Source organism: Phaethon lepturus, unplaced genomic scaffold (assembly GCF_000687285.1).
Source record: "Phaethon lepturus isolate BGI_N335 unplaced genomic scaffold, ASM68728v1 scaffold7719, whole genome shotgun sequence".
Lineage (NCBI taxonomy): Eukaryota > Metazoa > Chordata > Aves > Phaethontiformes > Phaethontidae > Phaethon > Phaethon lepturus.
In genome coordinates, this window is record NW_010562699.1 from 59293 (window position 1) to 77763 (window position 18471).

The 18471-nt window shown below is 41.2% G+C and overlaps 1 protein-coding gene across 1 annotated transcript in view; it reads right to left on the bottom strand.

Annotated features, from left to right (window-relative positions):
* The window catches only part of FAT3 (FAT atypical cadherin 3), a gene marked incomplete at its 5' end in the record, with an annotated part of 79239 nt that overhangs the window by 47024 nt on the left and 13744 nt on the right, over positions 1-18471 (bottom strand). Inside the window, 3 exons of the mRNA XM_010294357.1 lie at positions 556-770; positions 3351-3740; positions 18040-18273. Of these exons, the coding sequence (XP_010292659.1) occupies positions 556-770; positions 3351-3740; positions 18040-18273 (839 nt within the window). The remainder of the gene's footprint in view (positions 1-555; positions 771-3350; positions 3741-18039; positions 18274-18471) is intronic.

Here is an 18471-nt window from a genome sequence, read left to right on the forward strand (position 1 = left end):
AGCGGAACTGCATACCTCTACAGCATCAAACCAATCAGTTTTTGATAGAAGGCTCCCATTGGACCTTTTCAAAATTCTAGCCTTAAAACATAGTCAATATTTTAAACTTAATATTCCATATAACATTTTCTTTTCTGGATCCACAAGTTCCAAGATGAGAGCATTGTGAGGTTTGGGTATGGCACACTCCATGCCAGACTGAATAGATACAAATACTACGTGATACAAAGACTATTTGTTTCAGTGAAAATTTGAATTTTGCCTTTGCAAGAAAACCCACTTCTTTCTAGCTGACTCATGAAATGCAATGCCTTAAACATGCTGTTTGACAGCATATCGGGGTTGAAAAGAAACAGTCAGTGCTACTGCTACTTTCTTTTTTGGGGAAAACTGGTAGCAGCCTAGAAAGCAGCAGCAGACACAGAATATTGGCTAGAGGATAGTTTGGGTGATTTAGGATTCAGTAGTTATCATTATTAACTACTGCAGCTGTATTTTATTAAAAGTCATGTAGCAAAGGGCTTCATCCCACCTAAATGCTGCCCACAGCCTCACCGTTATCACTGAATCACCGACGGCAGCATCCTCGCTGATGACTGCACTGTAGACCACCTGGCTGAATTTCGGTGCGTTGTCATTAACATCTGTCACGTTTACATTCACAGTCGTAACGGCGCTCAGAGCTGGAGTACCTCCATCTTTTGCTTCCACTACTAAGTAGAAATCCTTACACGATTCATAATCCAAAGCTTCAAAAATGGAAATCGCTCCTTTGAAGCAAGGGAGGGAATGTCAACAGCCAGCGAAAAACAAATAATGCTATGGACTAAGGGATTTGACTGTAGTAAACAGTACGGCATGCTATTTATCACCATGGCACACATACAAAATATGTTGTTCTAACTGTAACACTGCCCAATCCAATAAAAATATTTGGTCAGGTTCCTACTGCTGTTGTTTGATTAAAGAATGATGCCAAGTGCACTTGGGTTGCCTCTGCAGAAAGGACCTGCACAAGGCATGAAGCAATGGATGGTTTCTCATGAAAATAGCTTTTATTATACCAGTACACGGTATAAGACCGAGAAGTGGTGGCCATATCCACCCATTTCCCTGGGCACATGCACAAAGCCTGTGGGAGAACTGGATGCTGACTCTGGAAATCAGCCCTGACGAATCAACAGAAATTCACTCCCATGTAATTAACTTCTCATGAATTAAATACAAATGAATGGGGCATGAATACCTTTGAGAAATCAGTCGTCTATCGTTTATGTGATTAAACAGGGACTTCCCCACTCACCAAGTTTAAAAATTTTGGGTTCTCTCATCACACAATCAAATCTAAGATTCTCTGTAACTTGACTCACTCCGTGCCCCCAGGCCCCCTCTAGGACAGAAATGCTTTTTATGCAAGTCCTCCACTTGTTTCTCATGTACCCATAACCTGAACAAGAAGAGGGGAGTGGGTTGTGCACAGATTACTAGTGATGCCTTGGAGGAGGTAATACTGGTCATGGCAGGAAAGGCTTAAAAGCAAATCCTTAACTTTGGCAAGCTAAATCCTTTTCAATATAGACCCATCAGGAGCAGGGATGTATGGGGCTTAAACGTCATTTAGTCCAACTGCTGCCCAACACAGGTCAGCTAAACCTACTCATTCTTGAAGGTACTCATCTCTAATGTTCTTATAAACCTCCAACAAAATCAGTTTCCTAACCTTCTTCGGAAATGTATTTGAGTACTTCATAATCATTACAGTGAGGAATTTCTTCCTATCATTTAACTGAAATAATCCAAATGCAATTTAATCCAAATGCAATTTAAGCCCATTCACAACTTCTTTTCTCATGAGTGGGCATGGAGAAAAGTTTATTCCCCTCCTCTTCGTAGGTACTTTTTACGAGCTTGAATACTAACAGCATGTCTTCTCTTTTCTGGCTTAAATAGCCTCAATTCCTTCAGTCTTTCCTGGTAAACCACATTTTATAGACCTTGGATCATTCTTCTTAATCTTGTCTGGGCCTTCTCCAAATGAATTCTACCTTTCAGCATGACTTGCTGGAAGCAGGAGCCCTGAAGAGAAGCTTCCAAGTGGCTAGCAGAGAGTTCCCACTGATAAATGGTGTGAAGGACATTATTTTTCAAGCCTTGATCAGGCATGCTACATCAGCACCCGGCTGTTTGGAAACTGTGCTCCTGCCTCTAAACTGATAATAATGGAGCTGTCACACATTAATGAATAATAAATAGTTGGGGTTTTTTTTCCCTGTGTGATTAAGCTTCATTATGGGTTTTTATTGATTTATCTCCTTGGCTTGTCAAATGTGAAGTTAAGTATCGCTGTCTAGGCATATTTATGTTTAAATTTTGTTAGCACTAATCAACATTATGAAGATAACAGACAACAGACAATTATGTTAAGTCCCTTACATGTAAGGCAGTGGCCTCCGCAGAGTGGAGAAAGATTTTTGCACACAAGTAATATAAATGATACAATGCATCATTTTGAGATTTTCTGGGTTACTGGTTATCACAGCTGCACTCAAACAAGCACTTCAGCTTTCAAAATCAAGATTGTTTTGCTCTGAAGCTCTGGTGGCAGATTTGTACTAGTCATCCTGAATGTTATGAGAATAAGGGGATCCACTACAAGAAGCACAGAAGAATCATAGCTTACTGTTGACGGATTAAAACCTCAATAAGGATAAAGAATGTATCCTGCTAAGGAAATTCAAAGAAAATGAGCCACGTGGTCCAAATATGGCAGCTTTCCTTAGTATTTCTTAACAAGAAGCAGCAATGTGTTTTTAAAATTTGTGATGTATAACCAAAAAAAAACCCAAACCCCAAACCACAGCTGAAGTCAACTGTCAGACAACACAAATCAGGAGCAACTTATGTCCGTGAAGATACATACAGTTGTATAAACGGCAGTCATCACCTGACATGTTGAGACTGCCAGCTATTTGGTCCTGATAGCACTGTCTGATGCTTGCTAAAGTCCAGACTGTTGAGGCTTTACTCAGCTGGTAAGCAGGTAAATATTGCAAGTGTTGATAATTGCAAGAGTTGCACAGTTTGGCTAATGGGATGTCACATCACCATTGACTTCAACAAACATACTAATGGAGAAAAGTATTCTCCACTCGAGCTGGGGCAGCTGAGCATGACCGTAATTTACATCACTCTCCAACCTAAAATTGGTTTTTAACTGTGCAACTAATTCCACATTGACAAGCTCCAACTCTCTGTCCTTGGAAATTTTTTGCTTCAAGAGCCTTTCCCACAGCATTCACATTTTCCTCACACTTTGATTTTGCATTACAAGTAAGACCCACTTTACAAACCTGTTTTTGAGTTAATCCTGAACTTCCCTTTCTCATTCCCTGATCTGATGAGATAGGTAATCTCAGCATTAGTACCAATGTCTTGGCTTGTAGCAAAAACAGAGAGGACCTCAGTGCCAGGTGAGGTGTCTTCAGGTACTGTAACAAGATAATCTCTTCTTTCAAACACGGGGGGGTTGTCATTTATGTCTAGCACTGTAATGGTAACGGTGGCAAATGAGGACAAGGTCAGCACAATGCTCTGATCTGAGGCCTTTACACTGATGTTATAGGAAGACTGAAGCTCTCTATCAAGTGGATGCTCCAAAATAATGATTCCTGATGATCGGTCAACTGAGAAGTAACCATCTGCAGAGTCTGCCAAGGAATAGGTAACTTTTCTGTTCACACCTGAAAGAGAAGCAAATGTGAATGGTAAACTGAAATAAAGAAAACAACAACCTCTTGCCATCTAATGGAAACCCTAAGCACAATCTGCTATCACACTGATTACTTCCAGTGGAGGTGGAGCACAAGGAGATAAAGAGGCCCTGTGGGTACTGCGTTGCTAAAGGCTTGGGAGATCAGGACATGATCTTTTCACATGTCAAATCCCAATGGATAAGTTAAGTTCCTTCCCTTATTGTGATTTTTTTTAAAAGATTGCTTTATAGAACTGCTGTGTAATGAAACTTGAAAGCAGAATCCAGATATGGTCCTTCCCCAGAAAAGCTTACAATTGAATTAGATGAGACAGCAGAATGCTAAAATTGGAAATGTCTCAGAGCAGATCTTGAAGAAATAAAAATGTACATAAGGGAAAAATAAACCCATAAAAATACATCAGGTGGCACAGAATGTACTTGCTACCTGTGCTGCCTTGATTCCACTGTTGAGCAGCACAACATTATCATAACACAGTACCTGCTAGACAAAAGCTGTATCAAAGAACTCCTGCCAGAACACGGACATTTTAGAAAGGAAAGTCCCCCACTCGCCCAGTTTGAGAGCAAAATTGAGTTGTACAAAAGATATCCTGTGTTTTTCAAATCCTGCCTGCATTTCCCAATATATAACACCTTTCCACCTGGCTGCTGAATATGCAGATCAATGCTAAGGTTGTTGTCAGTAATAAGGCCTGAGGGGAAGGTACTGACTTGGCTGCTTGCTGCACTACAGTGGGATAGCCATTTCAAATCTAATTAAAAGTGAACACAGATACAACCTAATTCAACTCCCTTGATGCTAGTTGATTTTATGATTTGGTCCTGTGTGCTTCAGTAAGAGATTATAACTAAAAACACAAAGATCCACTAAAATGAAGAGTCTCTGTTTTTAACATCTCTCACTTGAGCCTTTGCTGCCCTTTTTATTGGAGAACAGACTTTACAAGCCTGATACTGATCAGACGAACAAGAGCTACCAAGCCCTTCTAGGCATATTTTGTTAATTTAAAATTTGTGACAGTATTATTCTGGTTTCCAACAGCAAAGCATTGTAGAAATGTCTGATCAAAAGCAGCACAAATCACATTTGTTTCCTGCCTGACATAGCAGGAGTAGAGCATCCACACAAGGGGGAGCTGGGAGACTTTCTTCAATCACATGCACATAAAAGCCAGAGCAACTACAAAGTCCCAGACCCTACTTGGAGAGCGTTAGGAATTACTGTTCGGCCTCTTCAGGGAACAAAGTTTTTATGCAGTGCTTGAGATACCAGAGTATACTTCAAACATTCAAGTGTCTTTAAAATAAGGAAAAATTTAAATGGCAATATTGCAATGAAACAGGTTTGGTTTGATTTTTTTAATCACAGCAGAACCTCTCTATTCACCAGGGCATCTCAAATATGATAAAATAGAGAGGCCCCTCTTCAGCAAAACAGGCAAGGCATCCGAGGAGGTGACTCCTGTCCTACAGACGGGGAACTGAACTTAGCCCACGAACTAGTCAGGTGTTGCAACACCTTGACCCTGAATAACCTACAGGCTGCTGGAGACCACGCTCGCCTCTTCATTTAGCCTCTTTATACATGCATCCAAATGCTCCGTCAGCTGACAATCAACAAAACTGATAAAAGTGAAAAAAGAGTAAAACCCTCTGGGAAGTAGACGGTTTTGAGGGTGAATGGCTGGAGGGGTGTCTACATTGCCGGTGGGGGAGGATCTCCTTCTGCTAGGAATCCTCTGTGAACTTCCACTCACAAGGAGGGATAGACCAGACCAGAACAGTTAATGAGTTAGCAATTAAAGCTGATCACTGGGGATGGTGGAAAAGGGGATTTTGCCTGATTCAGAGCATGCAGTTGAACACCCAACGTACACATGAGTTTCAACTGTAAAGCTATTTAGCATTCTGTACTGGGCTCTCTTGATGTCTACCAGATTCTACACAGAATTAAATACTTTTTTGAAGCAAAAACCTTAACACACACCTTCCAAGCATATGTGTTTGTGACTGCAGGACAGCCTTGATCTAGTCTGGGTTTTTTTCTGGCACAAAGATCCTGTTTGATACTCACGACAGCATACCTGGGCACAGCACAGAAGATTCAGATACCACTCTCTTTAAAGGCATAAATAGCTAGAAAGGAGATAGCCTACCCATAAATTGTGTCTTGAGACACCCCAAAATTTCATCAGGAATATCTTGCAAGGGGGAGTGGCAGAGACAAAATGTGGTACATGTGACACCATGTAGGGCAAGTTCACATACAAGAAGTGATAACTCTGGTGACTGCAATCTGATTGATATAATCAGACAACGCTCTTTGTATTCTACTTCCTAAGGGTGATTCCCATTAATTACCAAAATAGGAATAATATTTTTTCATAAGTGATTGCTGGTGATCCTCCAATGAAGACAGCTCAGATACAGATTATAGTGTTCTAGTTGCTACATCTAATATAAGGGATTTTGGGGCAGAAATGGACAGAGTTAATTCTTGAAGGCAAATGTGTTTTTTCTTCCTTCTTGGAAAACAAGAGAGGAATATAGAAGTTCCAGGGATATGGGTTATCTTGCACCAGTTTGGTTTGATGATGAAAACAGTCTTATTTTGCCCATGAGACCTGGAGGAAAGGCTTTACAGGTGAAAGTGCCATTTTAAGCAAGGAGAGACAGAAGATCAGGGCAGAGGACCTGAGCTGGGACATTGACAGGTACCAATCCTTGGTGGCTTTTGGCCTGAATGCAGAGGCAAAATAGAAGGTGAAACACAGATCTCAGCTGCCTTCTAACCTTCTCCCCCAGTGTTTTGTGGTGCTGGAATTTAACGCTTGCTTCTTAGGAAGAAAATTAATTCAATTAAAAGCTGTGGCAGAAACAGCACTTTGAAGAAAGTGTTGTGTTATATCAATAGCTCTTTCCACTCAGCTTCCTGACCCAAGGGTGGAAACAAAATGGGCATGAGGCAAAGATGAAATAGGAGGTTATTTCTACTGAAATCCAAAATGCTTTATTCCAAGGGCTATCATCTGCTGAGAGAGAAGCATCCACATGTATGTCAATGGCATCCCTGCCGTGGAGACGATGTTAAGATTCTGCTTGTGACTATGAAAATGTTTTCTGTGGAAAGGAAACAACTGATCCAATACCATGGTTCCTGCACTGGTAAAGAGAGAAGTCCTCCCACACTGCTTGCCCACAGCTGTTGGGGGATTAATGTCTGCCAATTGCATTGTGTCTATTCACTTACTCACTTAAATTTCCCAGATTTCTACGGTGTCATCATGAACATAAGCTATTCGAACATGGAAAGCTTTGCAGGAATTACTATTACTATAAGAGGATTGCAGTACATTTTTTAAATAAAGGAATAAGCGAGCACATATTCTGTTTAGACTTGTATTAGCATATGATGGAATACTGCCCTTTGCCAAATCTCTGGTGTGAAGAGCTTGTACAACATACAGCCATCTAGTACCTCAAATGCCAGCCTTTGGGAGTTTTTCTTTTCTTGTTTTCTTCTGCACTAAAACAAAAGGGCATGCACTGAATGTCACATAATGATATCTTCTATGTCATTACTACTTTAAATAGCACCAGGGAAATAAAGTATCTTCTCTTTATAATTCATGAGTACCAAATTCATCCTTGTCCAACTCCAGTGAAAATCGTGGAGTTACAACATGGTTTCATCCAGACCCACACTAATCAAAAGGTGAAGAGAAGGCTCTGGGGAGGCCTTACTGCAGCTTTTCAGTACTTAAAGGGAGCTTACAATAAAGATGGGGACAGACTTTAGCAGGGCCTGTAGTGATAGGACAAGGAGTAATGGTTTTAAACTAAAAGAGGGTAGATTTAGACTAGATCTAAGGAAGAAATTTTTACAATGAGGGGGGGGAAATGCTGGCCCAGGTTGCCTAGAGAGGTGGTAGATGCCCCATCCCTGGAACCATTCCAGGTCAGGTTGGATGGGGCTCTGAGCAACCAGATCTAGTTGAAGGTGTTCCTGCTCACTGCAGGGGGGTTGGACTGGATGAGCTTTAAATGTCCCTTCCAAGCTAAACTATGGTTCTATGATTCTATGATTCTATTCTATCAAAAGGCTGTGCATTAACACGACAGGTGCAATCCCCACATGACAGTGATTTTCTGCAGTGGGCATTACCTGCCAACTGCATCACACACAAACTAAAATTTACACATATTAAAGACCATCCATAGTGTGTTTCTCCTTTCTATTTTCACATGTCACCCTGAACTCATTATTTACTGTGTTTCCCCAAGCGTAACTAGCCCACTCGTTCTTGTTTATCTCTGGAAAATGACGCTTAACTTTGTCATCTGCTCATTTTAATTTTGAAAACCTACGGAAAGAAAAATAATGGGAAGCATTAAAAATAAACAAACAAGATGTAAAACAGAAAGCTGTCCAGAAAGTGAGCTGTAAAAAAAGTTATTTATCAATTTATCAGTGATTTGCAAGCATGGTGTCTGTACTGATTATTGTGCTTCCTCTTGCCTCTGTCTTTCCTGGAGTGACTATTAACACTGGCATGTACCTATGGCCTTTCCTGATTGCTCAAATGCTAACCACAACACCAACTACCGGAACTTAAAAGTCCACAACTTCATTAGCAGCAAACAAGACAAAAGACAAATACTAAACTCGATTTTATAATACTCTACTCCATCATTTTGAGATGAAAGAGAAAAATCTTGCCAGAATTACCTTGCTGAACTGTAGAAGAATATATAGCCCCATAGGGAAAGGTATTTCAAGTGGTTTTTACAACTTAAGCAGAAACACTGGCCAAGTTCAATCCATAACACCACTACTGAGACGGGCTTTCTTTGCTTTGTCCCTTCTCTGTGGGGAAACGATAGCCTTAACCCCAAGGACCTTTACTCACACCAGAGCTCCAACGGAGACACAGAATCACAGGATCATTAAGTTTGGAAAAGACCTTTAAGATCATCAAGTCCAACCGTCAACCCAACACCACCAAGCCCACTAAATCAGGTCCCGAAGTCCCATGTTCACATGTTTTTTGAACACTTCCAGAGATGGTGACTCCACCTCCTCCCTGGGCAGCCTGTTCCAATGCCTGACCACTCCCTCAGTAAGGAAATTTTTCCTCACATCCAATCTAAACCCCCCCTGGTGCAACTTGAGGCCATCTCCTCTCGTCCTATCGCTGGTTACTTGGGAGAAGAGACCAACACTCTCGTCGCCACAACCCCCTTTCAGGGAGTTGTAGAGAGCGATAAGGTCTCCCCTCAGCCTCCTCTTCTCCAGACTAAACAACCCCAGTTCCCTCAGCCACTCCTCATCAGACTTGTGCTCCAGACCCCTCCCCAGCTTTGTTGCCCTTCTCTGGACACGCTCCAGCACCTCAATGTCCTTCTTGTAGTGAGGGGCCCAAAACTGAAGACAGGATTCGAGGTGCAGCCTCACCAGTGCCGAGTACAGGGGCACGATCACTTCCCTACTCCTGCTGGCCACACTATTGCTGATACAGGCCAGGACGCTGTTGGCCTTCTTGGCCACCTGGGCACACTGCTGGCTCATGTTCAGCCGGCTGTCAGCCAGCACCCCCTTAGTCCTTTAGACTCCCAGGTCACAGTACCATAGGATGAAAGCAAGGCCACAAAGGACAGAGATGAACATAACCACCCCTTACTGAAGGGAAATACTGGACAAATGTCAGGCATCAACTTTTAGTGGTATGACACCTTCCACAGGTGTCTAAAACACAGATTTCCATTTCAGCTGGGTCGGTTGTTGTCTTTCTTGTTGGGAATTTGAGTTCTGGATCGTTGGCTCACCTTTTCTCTCTTTTCTAGCAGAGATTACCCTAGCCCAGGGTACTGGTGTACATGACTAAATACTTGTTTCTATCAGTGCTCCTGAGTGATTCACGTCCTTGTGCTGATCAGGCATAAGCTTGATTAGTTTTCTAAAGTGGGGGAGGCCATTTTGGATACACCTGATTTAGGGTTACACATTGCAGCTGACAACATTGGGTAACGTAGCCTGAAGCAATGGAATACACATGTAGAGAGAGACATATAAAAAATATACATATAGGTATGTATGCATATATCCACAGACACACACATACGTACATATGATTCAGTGACACAATTTAAATACAGGGCTTTTTCAGTCAACGTAATCCGAGAGGTACAATTCTCCTTGCCTAGTTCTTTGCCTCCATGTTGTTAACAATGTCTTGGAAATCTCAAAAATTAAAGAAATTAATAGAAATGACAGAGTATAGAGATCGCAGGAATCTTGTGAGGTCATCTAATTTATCCCTGCACAAAGAAAGGATGGATGCAATTTTTCCCCAAACGCAGGCCTATCCTTTGATTGTGAACCTGCACAACCTCCTTGCATAACACAGCCCAGTGCCTCACTTTTCTTACAACTAAAAATCTTGATCTGATTTTTTGCTGAGATTGAATAAAAATAATAAAAAATGAGGGGGAAAAAAAAAGAACAAAGGTTGCTTTCCTTCCTCAGAGCTACTTGTCTGATATCTGAAGACTGTTATACTTTATCATCTCAGTTCTCTTTTTCCTGGCACCCCCTCTCAACTGTTTTAATATTTCCTGGTAGCACATGTTTTCCAGACCTGTGATCTTTCTTGTAAATCTCCAGGTAGCCCACATCTTCCTGGAAGTGCTGTATCCAAAACTTGACACAGCCTTTCAGGTCAGGATTTGCCAACACCAAGTAAACAGATATGAAACACCAGCATTAGTCTTGTTTACCCATCTCATTAAAGTATTTGCCTTTTCACACCAGTATGAAAGTGTAAACATATATTCAGCCTGTGATTCACCATAATACATCTGTTTCTCTACAGTTCTGCTGCCCAGTCAGTAATTACCCAGACAATGCTGGTGCACTTCGTTATTCTTATCTAAACACAGGACTTCACATTTATCTTCATGACTTGCATTGTATTTTTCCATACTGCTTTTCCAACAAAATTTTCCAATTTTTTAAATCCCACAATTATGACTTTGACACTACCCAGGGTACTTGTAGCCCCATTTTGCTTTCTGATATCTAGCAATACAGACCTTATCACAGAATCACAGAACCATTAAGGTTGGAAAAGACCTTTAAGATCATCAAGTCCAACCGTTAACCTTACACCACCATGTCTCCTTATGCATTCAGGAATGAAAATAAGAACAATGCTGCACCCAGTACCTTTCTTAACTTACCCCTCCAGTGTAACAGTCATTACAAACTCACCTGATAACAGATTAACACAGACCACGATTCCCTAGCTTGCTTATAAAAAAATCATGCTGTACAATGTAAAAAACCTCACTAAACCTAAGCCATACCACCCATGTTTCTTTCTATATGGCCTCTTAGCATGTTGCAGAAGGAAATGAGATTGTTTTGATGACTTCTGCTTGCTGAACACAGACTAGCTCTTAGTCATCTTGACACACATATAGTCATTATTTTAATGCAAGTTGGGTAACTAAATTCCCCTGACTACCTATCTGCAGCTTGAAAAATATGGCCCTTTGCAAGACTCAACAACTTGAAACTGCCTACTTACAGGGTATGTCTCCTAAGCAAAATAAGCAGTATGAAGTAGGGCTTGTTTAGGTAGAAAACTAAGCTTTCTATCATACTCCCCAAACACCTTGTTTGTTTACCTCCTAACACTAGGTAAGTCTAAACTCCACAGAGTATATTATTTTTTATTTGGCAATTTTTCAGGGGCACAATGTGCTGTGTCTCCGCATTCCTACAAGCGTTTCTGCCTTTATTTGAAGGCAAAAGCCAGGTTTTCTCCAGAACAACCCCATGGGTGAACTTGGACCTGTAGGTGTCCTCAGGACTGGCCAGCCCACTGGGAGATGTGGGGCATTGCTCTCCCACTCTTCTTATGGAACAGAAGTCTAATGGTAAGGACACCTTTCCAGGAAGGAGGAGTACACACATACGTCGCTGTAGACTATTACTTTTCATTGAATAAGCCCTGGGGAACAGAACCCAGAACACAAGCACCCACCAGGCCACTGAGCAATGCTCACTCATGTCTTTTGTTTTTTCTCTGGCTGATTCCTGAGTCCTTTTTCAAAACAGCTTCAGTGACAGTGGAAAGGACCCCCTACTCCAACTATAACCCCTTACGTAATGCTGTTTTGAATAGCTGCAAAAAAAGGAATTAATAATTCAGGCCTTCCATATCCTGCATTAGTGCACTAACCCCTGGGCTACTTTAAAAGTCAGTGAGGCAAAGACATGGGTAAAGATATAGGAAGCTCCATGTATGTTTTAAAGAGAATGAGCCATCCTCTGGAAAGTATCTTGTTATATTTATTTTACAAAAATTCAGACAATATCCAGAAATACCAACTAGCTAGTGCTGGTGTCATTGCCAAAGGTATCTACCTATTAGCTGTTAGGTTTTAGTAAATCTTCTGTCCTATTATCTCTGTTGTTATTATTCATGTTTCAGTCCTTGTTTACTTCTTTTTCAGATCCTGAATGCCTCAAAAGTTTCTAGACCCATTTTAAGAGACCTGCCCAACACAAATAAACATGCAAAGTAGAGGTTTGCTGTCTACCGGCTTTGCCAACAAATGCAAAAATCAGTATCTACTTCAGCATTTTTATTATTTTGTTACTTTCCATTATACATAATTCAGAGAACTGCTCTTTAATCAAGTTGTGACCACCTTGCATTCCTCTCTGACACTTCTGCAATTTCACCTGGCAGCACTTTACCCTTCCGAAAGCCCAGCTGTGTGGTCCAGCTGTGTGTGCAACAGGCTCAGTTGCCCTAATTCCTTCAAGACCAAAGCCTACCGTGGATAAGGTTGAAGTCTGTACTTATTACTTCCATGCATGTGTTCACCATGAAAGCGGTGACCCACTGAACAGCCTAATGGAGTGATTTTTTTTCTGTACTGTGCTCACCAGGACTTCAATGGCACTTTCTACAAAAAAGTGATAAACCCTGGAGAACTATCTGTGTTTCTCAGCTGTTACTTCTGATAGATATTTCATTTTTATTGTTTTAATGGTTTCTTCATTCTTCTCTTTGACGCAAGGAGAGGACAAGAAGAAAAAGAAGATAAAACATGCTTGCTTCACCACCCTCCTGGAGGTAGATTTAATGTCATTCCAGGCTGGACTGACCAAAACTTAAAGAAATTGTATGACCATTCTTCCCTAGAAAAGTAATTTCTTATTTCCTGTGCACCTGCCTTATGAGTGCACACGGTAAGGGTTTTGGGTGGGGTTTTTTTTTACAAACCAAGTCTTTACGGAAACATCAAAACTTATTGAGACCAAGTTGTCTCACAAGACAAGAGACCTTGTTGTGAAAGTATCATTTTTGCCATAGATTTCTTTGAAATCCAAGATAAAACTTTCCACCAGAAGCTGAACTCCTTCCCCCAGTTCACCATATTCCCCAGCCGCTTGCCAGGCAGATGAAGGACCACAGCTTGCTCCCCTGTACTTCTTGGTGGAGAAGGTCAGGGCTAGGGAGCAGATGTCTCATAATGAGAAGGTCAAACAGCTTCCCCAGGGGAAGGGCTGAGTTCCTTCTGCTGCCGCTCTTTCACTTTGTGTGAAGAGGTGAATAATTAGTCCCTCATACCAAGAACCAGGCTGATTAAAGACTTGATGGATTTAAATGCTCCACATTAAATGCAAATGCACTTATCAGATGACTACAGAATCTGCCTCATAAATTTTGGTCCAAGTAATATTTTACTCTGTACAACTCTTGAAAAAACACAAACAAATTCAAACACAAGTAACCTGTGTAACATGGCTGTATAAAATTTGTGAGAGCCTCGAGTGTTATCCTGGCTCCCTGAATTAGGGTTTCAACACTCATTTTTTCCCTCACACCCACCCAAGTACCAAAGCTTCAAATACAGAGAACTGATGTATAAACCTCAGATCATTCTGCGTTCTGCTGACTGCAGCCCTGGAACACATCTGTAACTCCAGGCATCCTATACACAAATGTGAGAAAATGCTTTGAAAAAAGTAGCACACTGCTTACTATTTTTCTAGGTTGCATTACTGCATGCTATTAAATCTGCTATTAGATATGGGAAAATATTTTCCCAAACTACACTTCCTGCAAAATCTCATCTGTCATTAATCTTTCTTCTCTGAATTATGTCCAGTTTGGGAAGAACTGGCAGTAAGAGACGGCATCAGTGTGGGTTTGCTGCCTGTCTGCACCGCTCTGCCAGGTCATGGTGAGGATGTTACGCTTTTGCCTGTATCTGCAGTGCAGGTCTCTGGTTATTCCCAGAGGGCCCTTGGGTTGCCCACGCTCCATAGCACTCAGGGAATATCTCCATCCTTGGAGAGATCCAAGAGCTGTCTGGACACAGTCCTAGGTAACCTGCTGTAGGTGGCCCTGCTTGAGCAGGGTGGTTGGACAAGATGACCTTCCAGAGGTCCCATCCAACCTCAACCATTCTGTGACTGTGTGAACCCTGCAGCATGACACCTCTGTATACACAAGGCCAGGAGACATGTTTCTAGCCAGGAGGCCCAAAGTGCTTCACCTCTGACTTGTCACCACACACAACCCTGTGGTCCTCACCTTCAGCCCACAGTGAGGACCCTTCTTGACACGTTTGCTATTTGCACATGCTGCGAAAATGGGATAGGGGAACATAGGGTCATTCCTGCTGGGAAGTGGACCATGAACTGAGAGAAATAGAAGGCATGGACAAAACTATGTCAAAGAATAGGGCAGCTAGCAAAGGAAGACTGCCTGGCTGGGCAAGCGAGCAGGTGCGGGTCTTTGCTCTTTGAGATGTGACTGCTGTTCCAAGAAATATTGTATCAGTCTGAATTGTGCTTCTGAGAAACTCCTAGATTTGGCTAGTCAGGTCATGACCTGGGCACCAGCTGGCTGCTTGCAGGCTCAATGTCACTACTCCTCCTGTGCAATGGACTTGTACGGCCCTGGGGCTGGAGAAGGGGCACGGGGCTGAGGGGCAGCTGAGGACACAGCAGGGAGGTCTGTGCACTGCAGGCAACTCTTTGCAACCAACCAAAGGCCACTCCTGTCAATTTTTTCTCCATCTACATGTCTTTGTTTTCCTGCACATTATCTGCATGCAATACAAGGTGTAGGCTCCAAGACAATCTAGTCCGTTTATATAGGTTGGTTGTGTAGGGAATGTGGGAAGATCTGGACGAGCATGTACCAGATATGGCTTTGACCATAGGATAATGCAGAGGTAGGAAGGCAGCAGGCAAGACAGGGCTGGCTGACAAGGTTGTTCCCATTCTGAGAAAAATTTGAACTCCATCTTCATGATAAACCCAGAAAAAAATCAGTAGGTCAGTGAAATCACTAAACTGTCTGCAAATGTGGGTGGTGTGGAACTGCCAGTGCCCCAGTGGCAATGAAGAGGACTGCAGGAGGACAGATGACACACTGTTCATATTTAGTACAGTAAGTGCTTCTGCCTTTGGTAGACTACACCATCAATCAGCATGGAAATGGGCCTGAGCATGGAGGTCATTTGCAAGGCAAAGCAGTTGCAACTGAGGCAGGACTTTGTAACCGTCACTTACAGCACTGCTGAGCTTGGACCACATTGTCATTCATTCTATTCAGCAAGTAAGGCCACACCGCCATATGTAGGCAGAAAACATGAGCAGCACTGGAAATGAGTATGCACCTCCAGCACAGGTAGCGATTTGGACTCCAGGTTTATTTTGATGTTCATCAGTTTTTTAATGTCATGCTTGCCACAAAGTTCCATGTAGGTTTTCTCAGCATTTCTGCTCTAGCATGACCCCAATTTCTTTGAAACGGGCTGATATTGTAGTTGTCTGATGGGTTTGCTCAGATAATGACACCTCAGCATTCATTCCAACTCTTCTTGTGCCTTAATTTGAACAGAATGGAGTAATTTGGCACTTTGATTTGAAGACTGTGGGAGGTGGAAAATCCACCGCTCCCTGTGAACTTCTCTAAAAAACTGTAAAACGAATATTTCTCTTTCATTTCTTAGTTTGCACATTTCCAAACCTGATGGTGGTGAGTTAGTAGGAAATATGATATTGTGGACATTTTAAGAGTTTCCAGTTGAAGCAGAATGGGAAAACGTATTGTTTTATATTAAAGTTACTAATATGTTTTAACAAAGGGACGTGTGTATACTCTCTTCCTTCAAGCAATCTTTTAATTTGACACCTAGCTACACGGAGAGGTTATGTAGAATAATCTTGCATGCTACTCGAGTGCTTGATAGCTAAAGTATTTTTCTTCTGTTGAATACTGGGAAGAAGAATCACATCCCTTCCTCGGTGTGTGCAGCTGGTACAGCTAAAACTAGCATGTATCCAAATTACAAATATATTAAACAACAATTTATGTTCCAGTCCTGAAAATGCACAGGACATTATGAATTCAGGAACTTTAGCATAACGCAGATAAAACACTATTTTCCTGTTATCTGGAAATTGCTCTAATTATCCCACACTGTCTAACCACAATATTTAGTTTTATGTTAAATGGCATTTAGTTGCAGACCAACAATTGACTTCTCTCAAGTTTTATCTCAATGACCTCTATACTAATACTCCTATCCTCACAGTACATGGCTCTAGAGCCCAAAGCAAGAAGAACTGGCATATTCTAAGACTGATCATAAGACGTTTCCTGAATGTTCAAAATTGATTTGTATGATGATTGCTGGATCCACTGATGTTTTCAGGATAATGCTCCAGAAAACCTTACAGGAATATCATAGTCCATCAGGAATATCAATAATACATTTTTTCTCTGTGCTGGGAACATTACACTACCTGAACTAATTCATTATACAGTAATAGGGAATCAGTGATTTTAGTATGGACTAATAGAACAGTAATTAATATAAAATCCAATTTTAGAGACCAGAGTCACTTTCATATGGCACAGTGTCTTGCTTGATTTTCAGGTCTAATCATTAAGGAAATACATAGCCCCTTCTCATTCATCACATGCATCCCTTCCTTTCACTTATCTAGTTTCAGAAGGAAGATGTAGAAATTAGCTCATGGGTTGTTTTTTTCATTGCTAACCATCTTATTATGTAAATTTGGTGCTAGCAAGAACTTTTATTGACAACTTTTGATTCTAATTCTTCATGTCTCCCCCATCTCCTTGAATGTCATCTCACCTATGAGAAAAATGGTAATTAAGACAACAGTGGAAAACACCACCACTGGATCTTCAGACTATTCAGTAGTTTACTACCAGTAATTGGCTTTTCACTGTAGGACAGTATCATAATTTTAATTGTGGTTTTTCAACCACAGCATATAATCTAGCTCTTCATAGACACGTTAATGAATGCTTGCTGCTCCTTTACTGATTCCTGTATATTTACATTAACAGCCTTAGTAACAACTGAGACTTCCAGCATGCACTGTACTTCAGAAAAAAAGATTTGAACATTAAATATTTTTTCATTCAATGAAAGGTCTGCTTTTTATGTGGAGCTACTCAGGCGACGGTTTTTGTAAAACATTTCCAAAACCACAGGAAGAAAAAATAAACTATGGGACTTATTTATTCCAACTGAAGTGAATGACCTAAAGAAAATTATCTGATATTCGGCAGGTTTTACCACTGTGTTATGCAAAAAGACCCTTTAAATATTTATAATTGGGCCTAGATTTCAAGGTTAAGGTCCTTATATAATAAACTATTACACTTTAAAAGAACGTACAGTTAAGCAACCAGAACATTTATAATATACACTCAGTGTACAACAATAGTTTTATGCTAAGGTAACCAGCTGGAACAAGTGGGAGCTATAGCAGTATAAAACTCTAGAAAAGCTGTGATTAATCACAGTCCCTATGGCACTTAACTATATTAATTGCATAAATAGAGGCATGGGTATTCAGAACCATGCCTCAAGAAAAGAGGCGAAAACACTGGAGAAAAAAAGTTGAAATTTACCCCCCAAAACTATCATTTACGCCTAAACATCCTTGATCAAAAGAATAAAAGACTACACGGTTCTGTGGCTGCTGCAATGCTTTTCTGTTTGTAACACCATTATGCCAAGCTCAGCCATGAGCCTTTTGATGTAAAGAAACGAGAGAGAAAAATGGGTAGGATGCAGAAGCAAAAGGAGGAAAGAATGAGGAAAGGCAGCAATGGAGAAAATCTGTATTGCAATTCCACGAACCTACAGAGTTTTCCTGTACATTGATTACTGTTTGCAACATTACTCACCAACATCAGGATCAGTGGCTTGGACTCTTGTTAACAAAGCTTTAGTGGCTGTATTCTCATAGACGCACGCGGTGTAGTGATCAGATGAAAACACTGGTGGGTTATCATTAACATCTTCTAAAATAAGATGGATTTCTGATTGGCAAAACCTGCCACCACCATCTGTAGCTCGGGCAACCAAGTTGTATGCAGGGATTTTCTCTCGGTCAAGAGGGGCCAAGGATTTCAGCTCACCTAAAATTGATTAAAAGCAGCAGCTATCATTACTACTGTAGCAGCACCTCTAATTCTATATAGTGTGAGTATCTCAAAACTATGTATTTCATAGGAGCAGGAAAGAGAAAAAAAAACAAGCTCGATTATTACAGTGACTGGATTGAAAACTCACAGCAGCATCACTTCTCACTCTTAACCCAAGGAATTGAGCTGCCA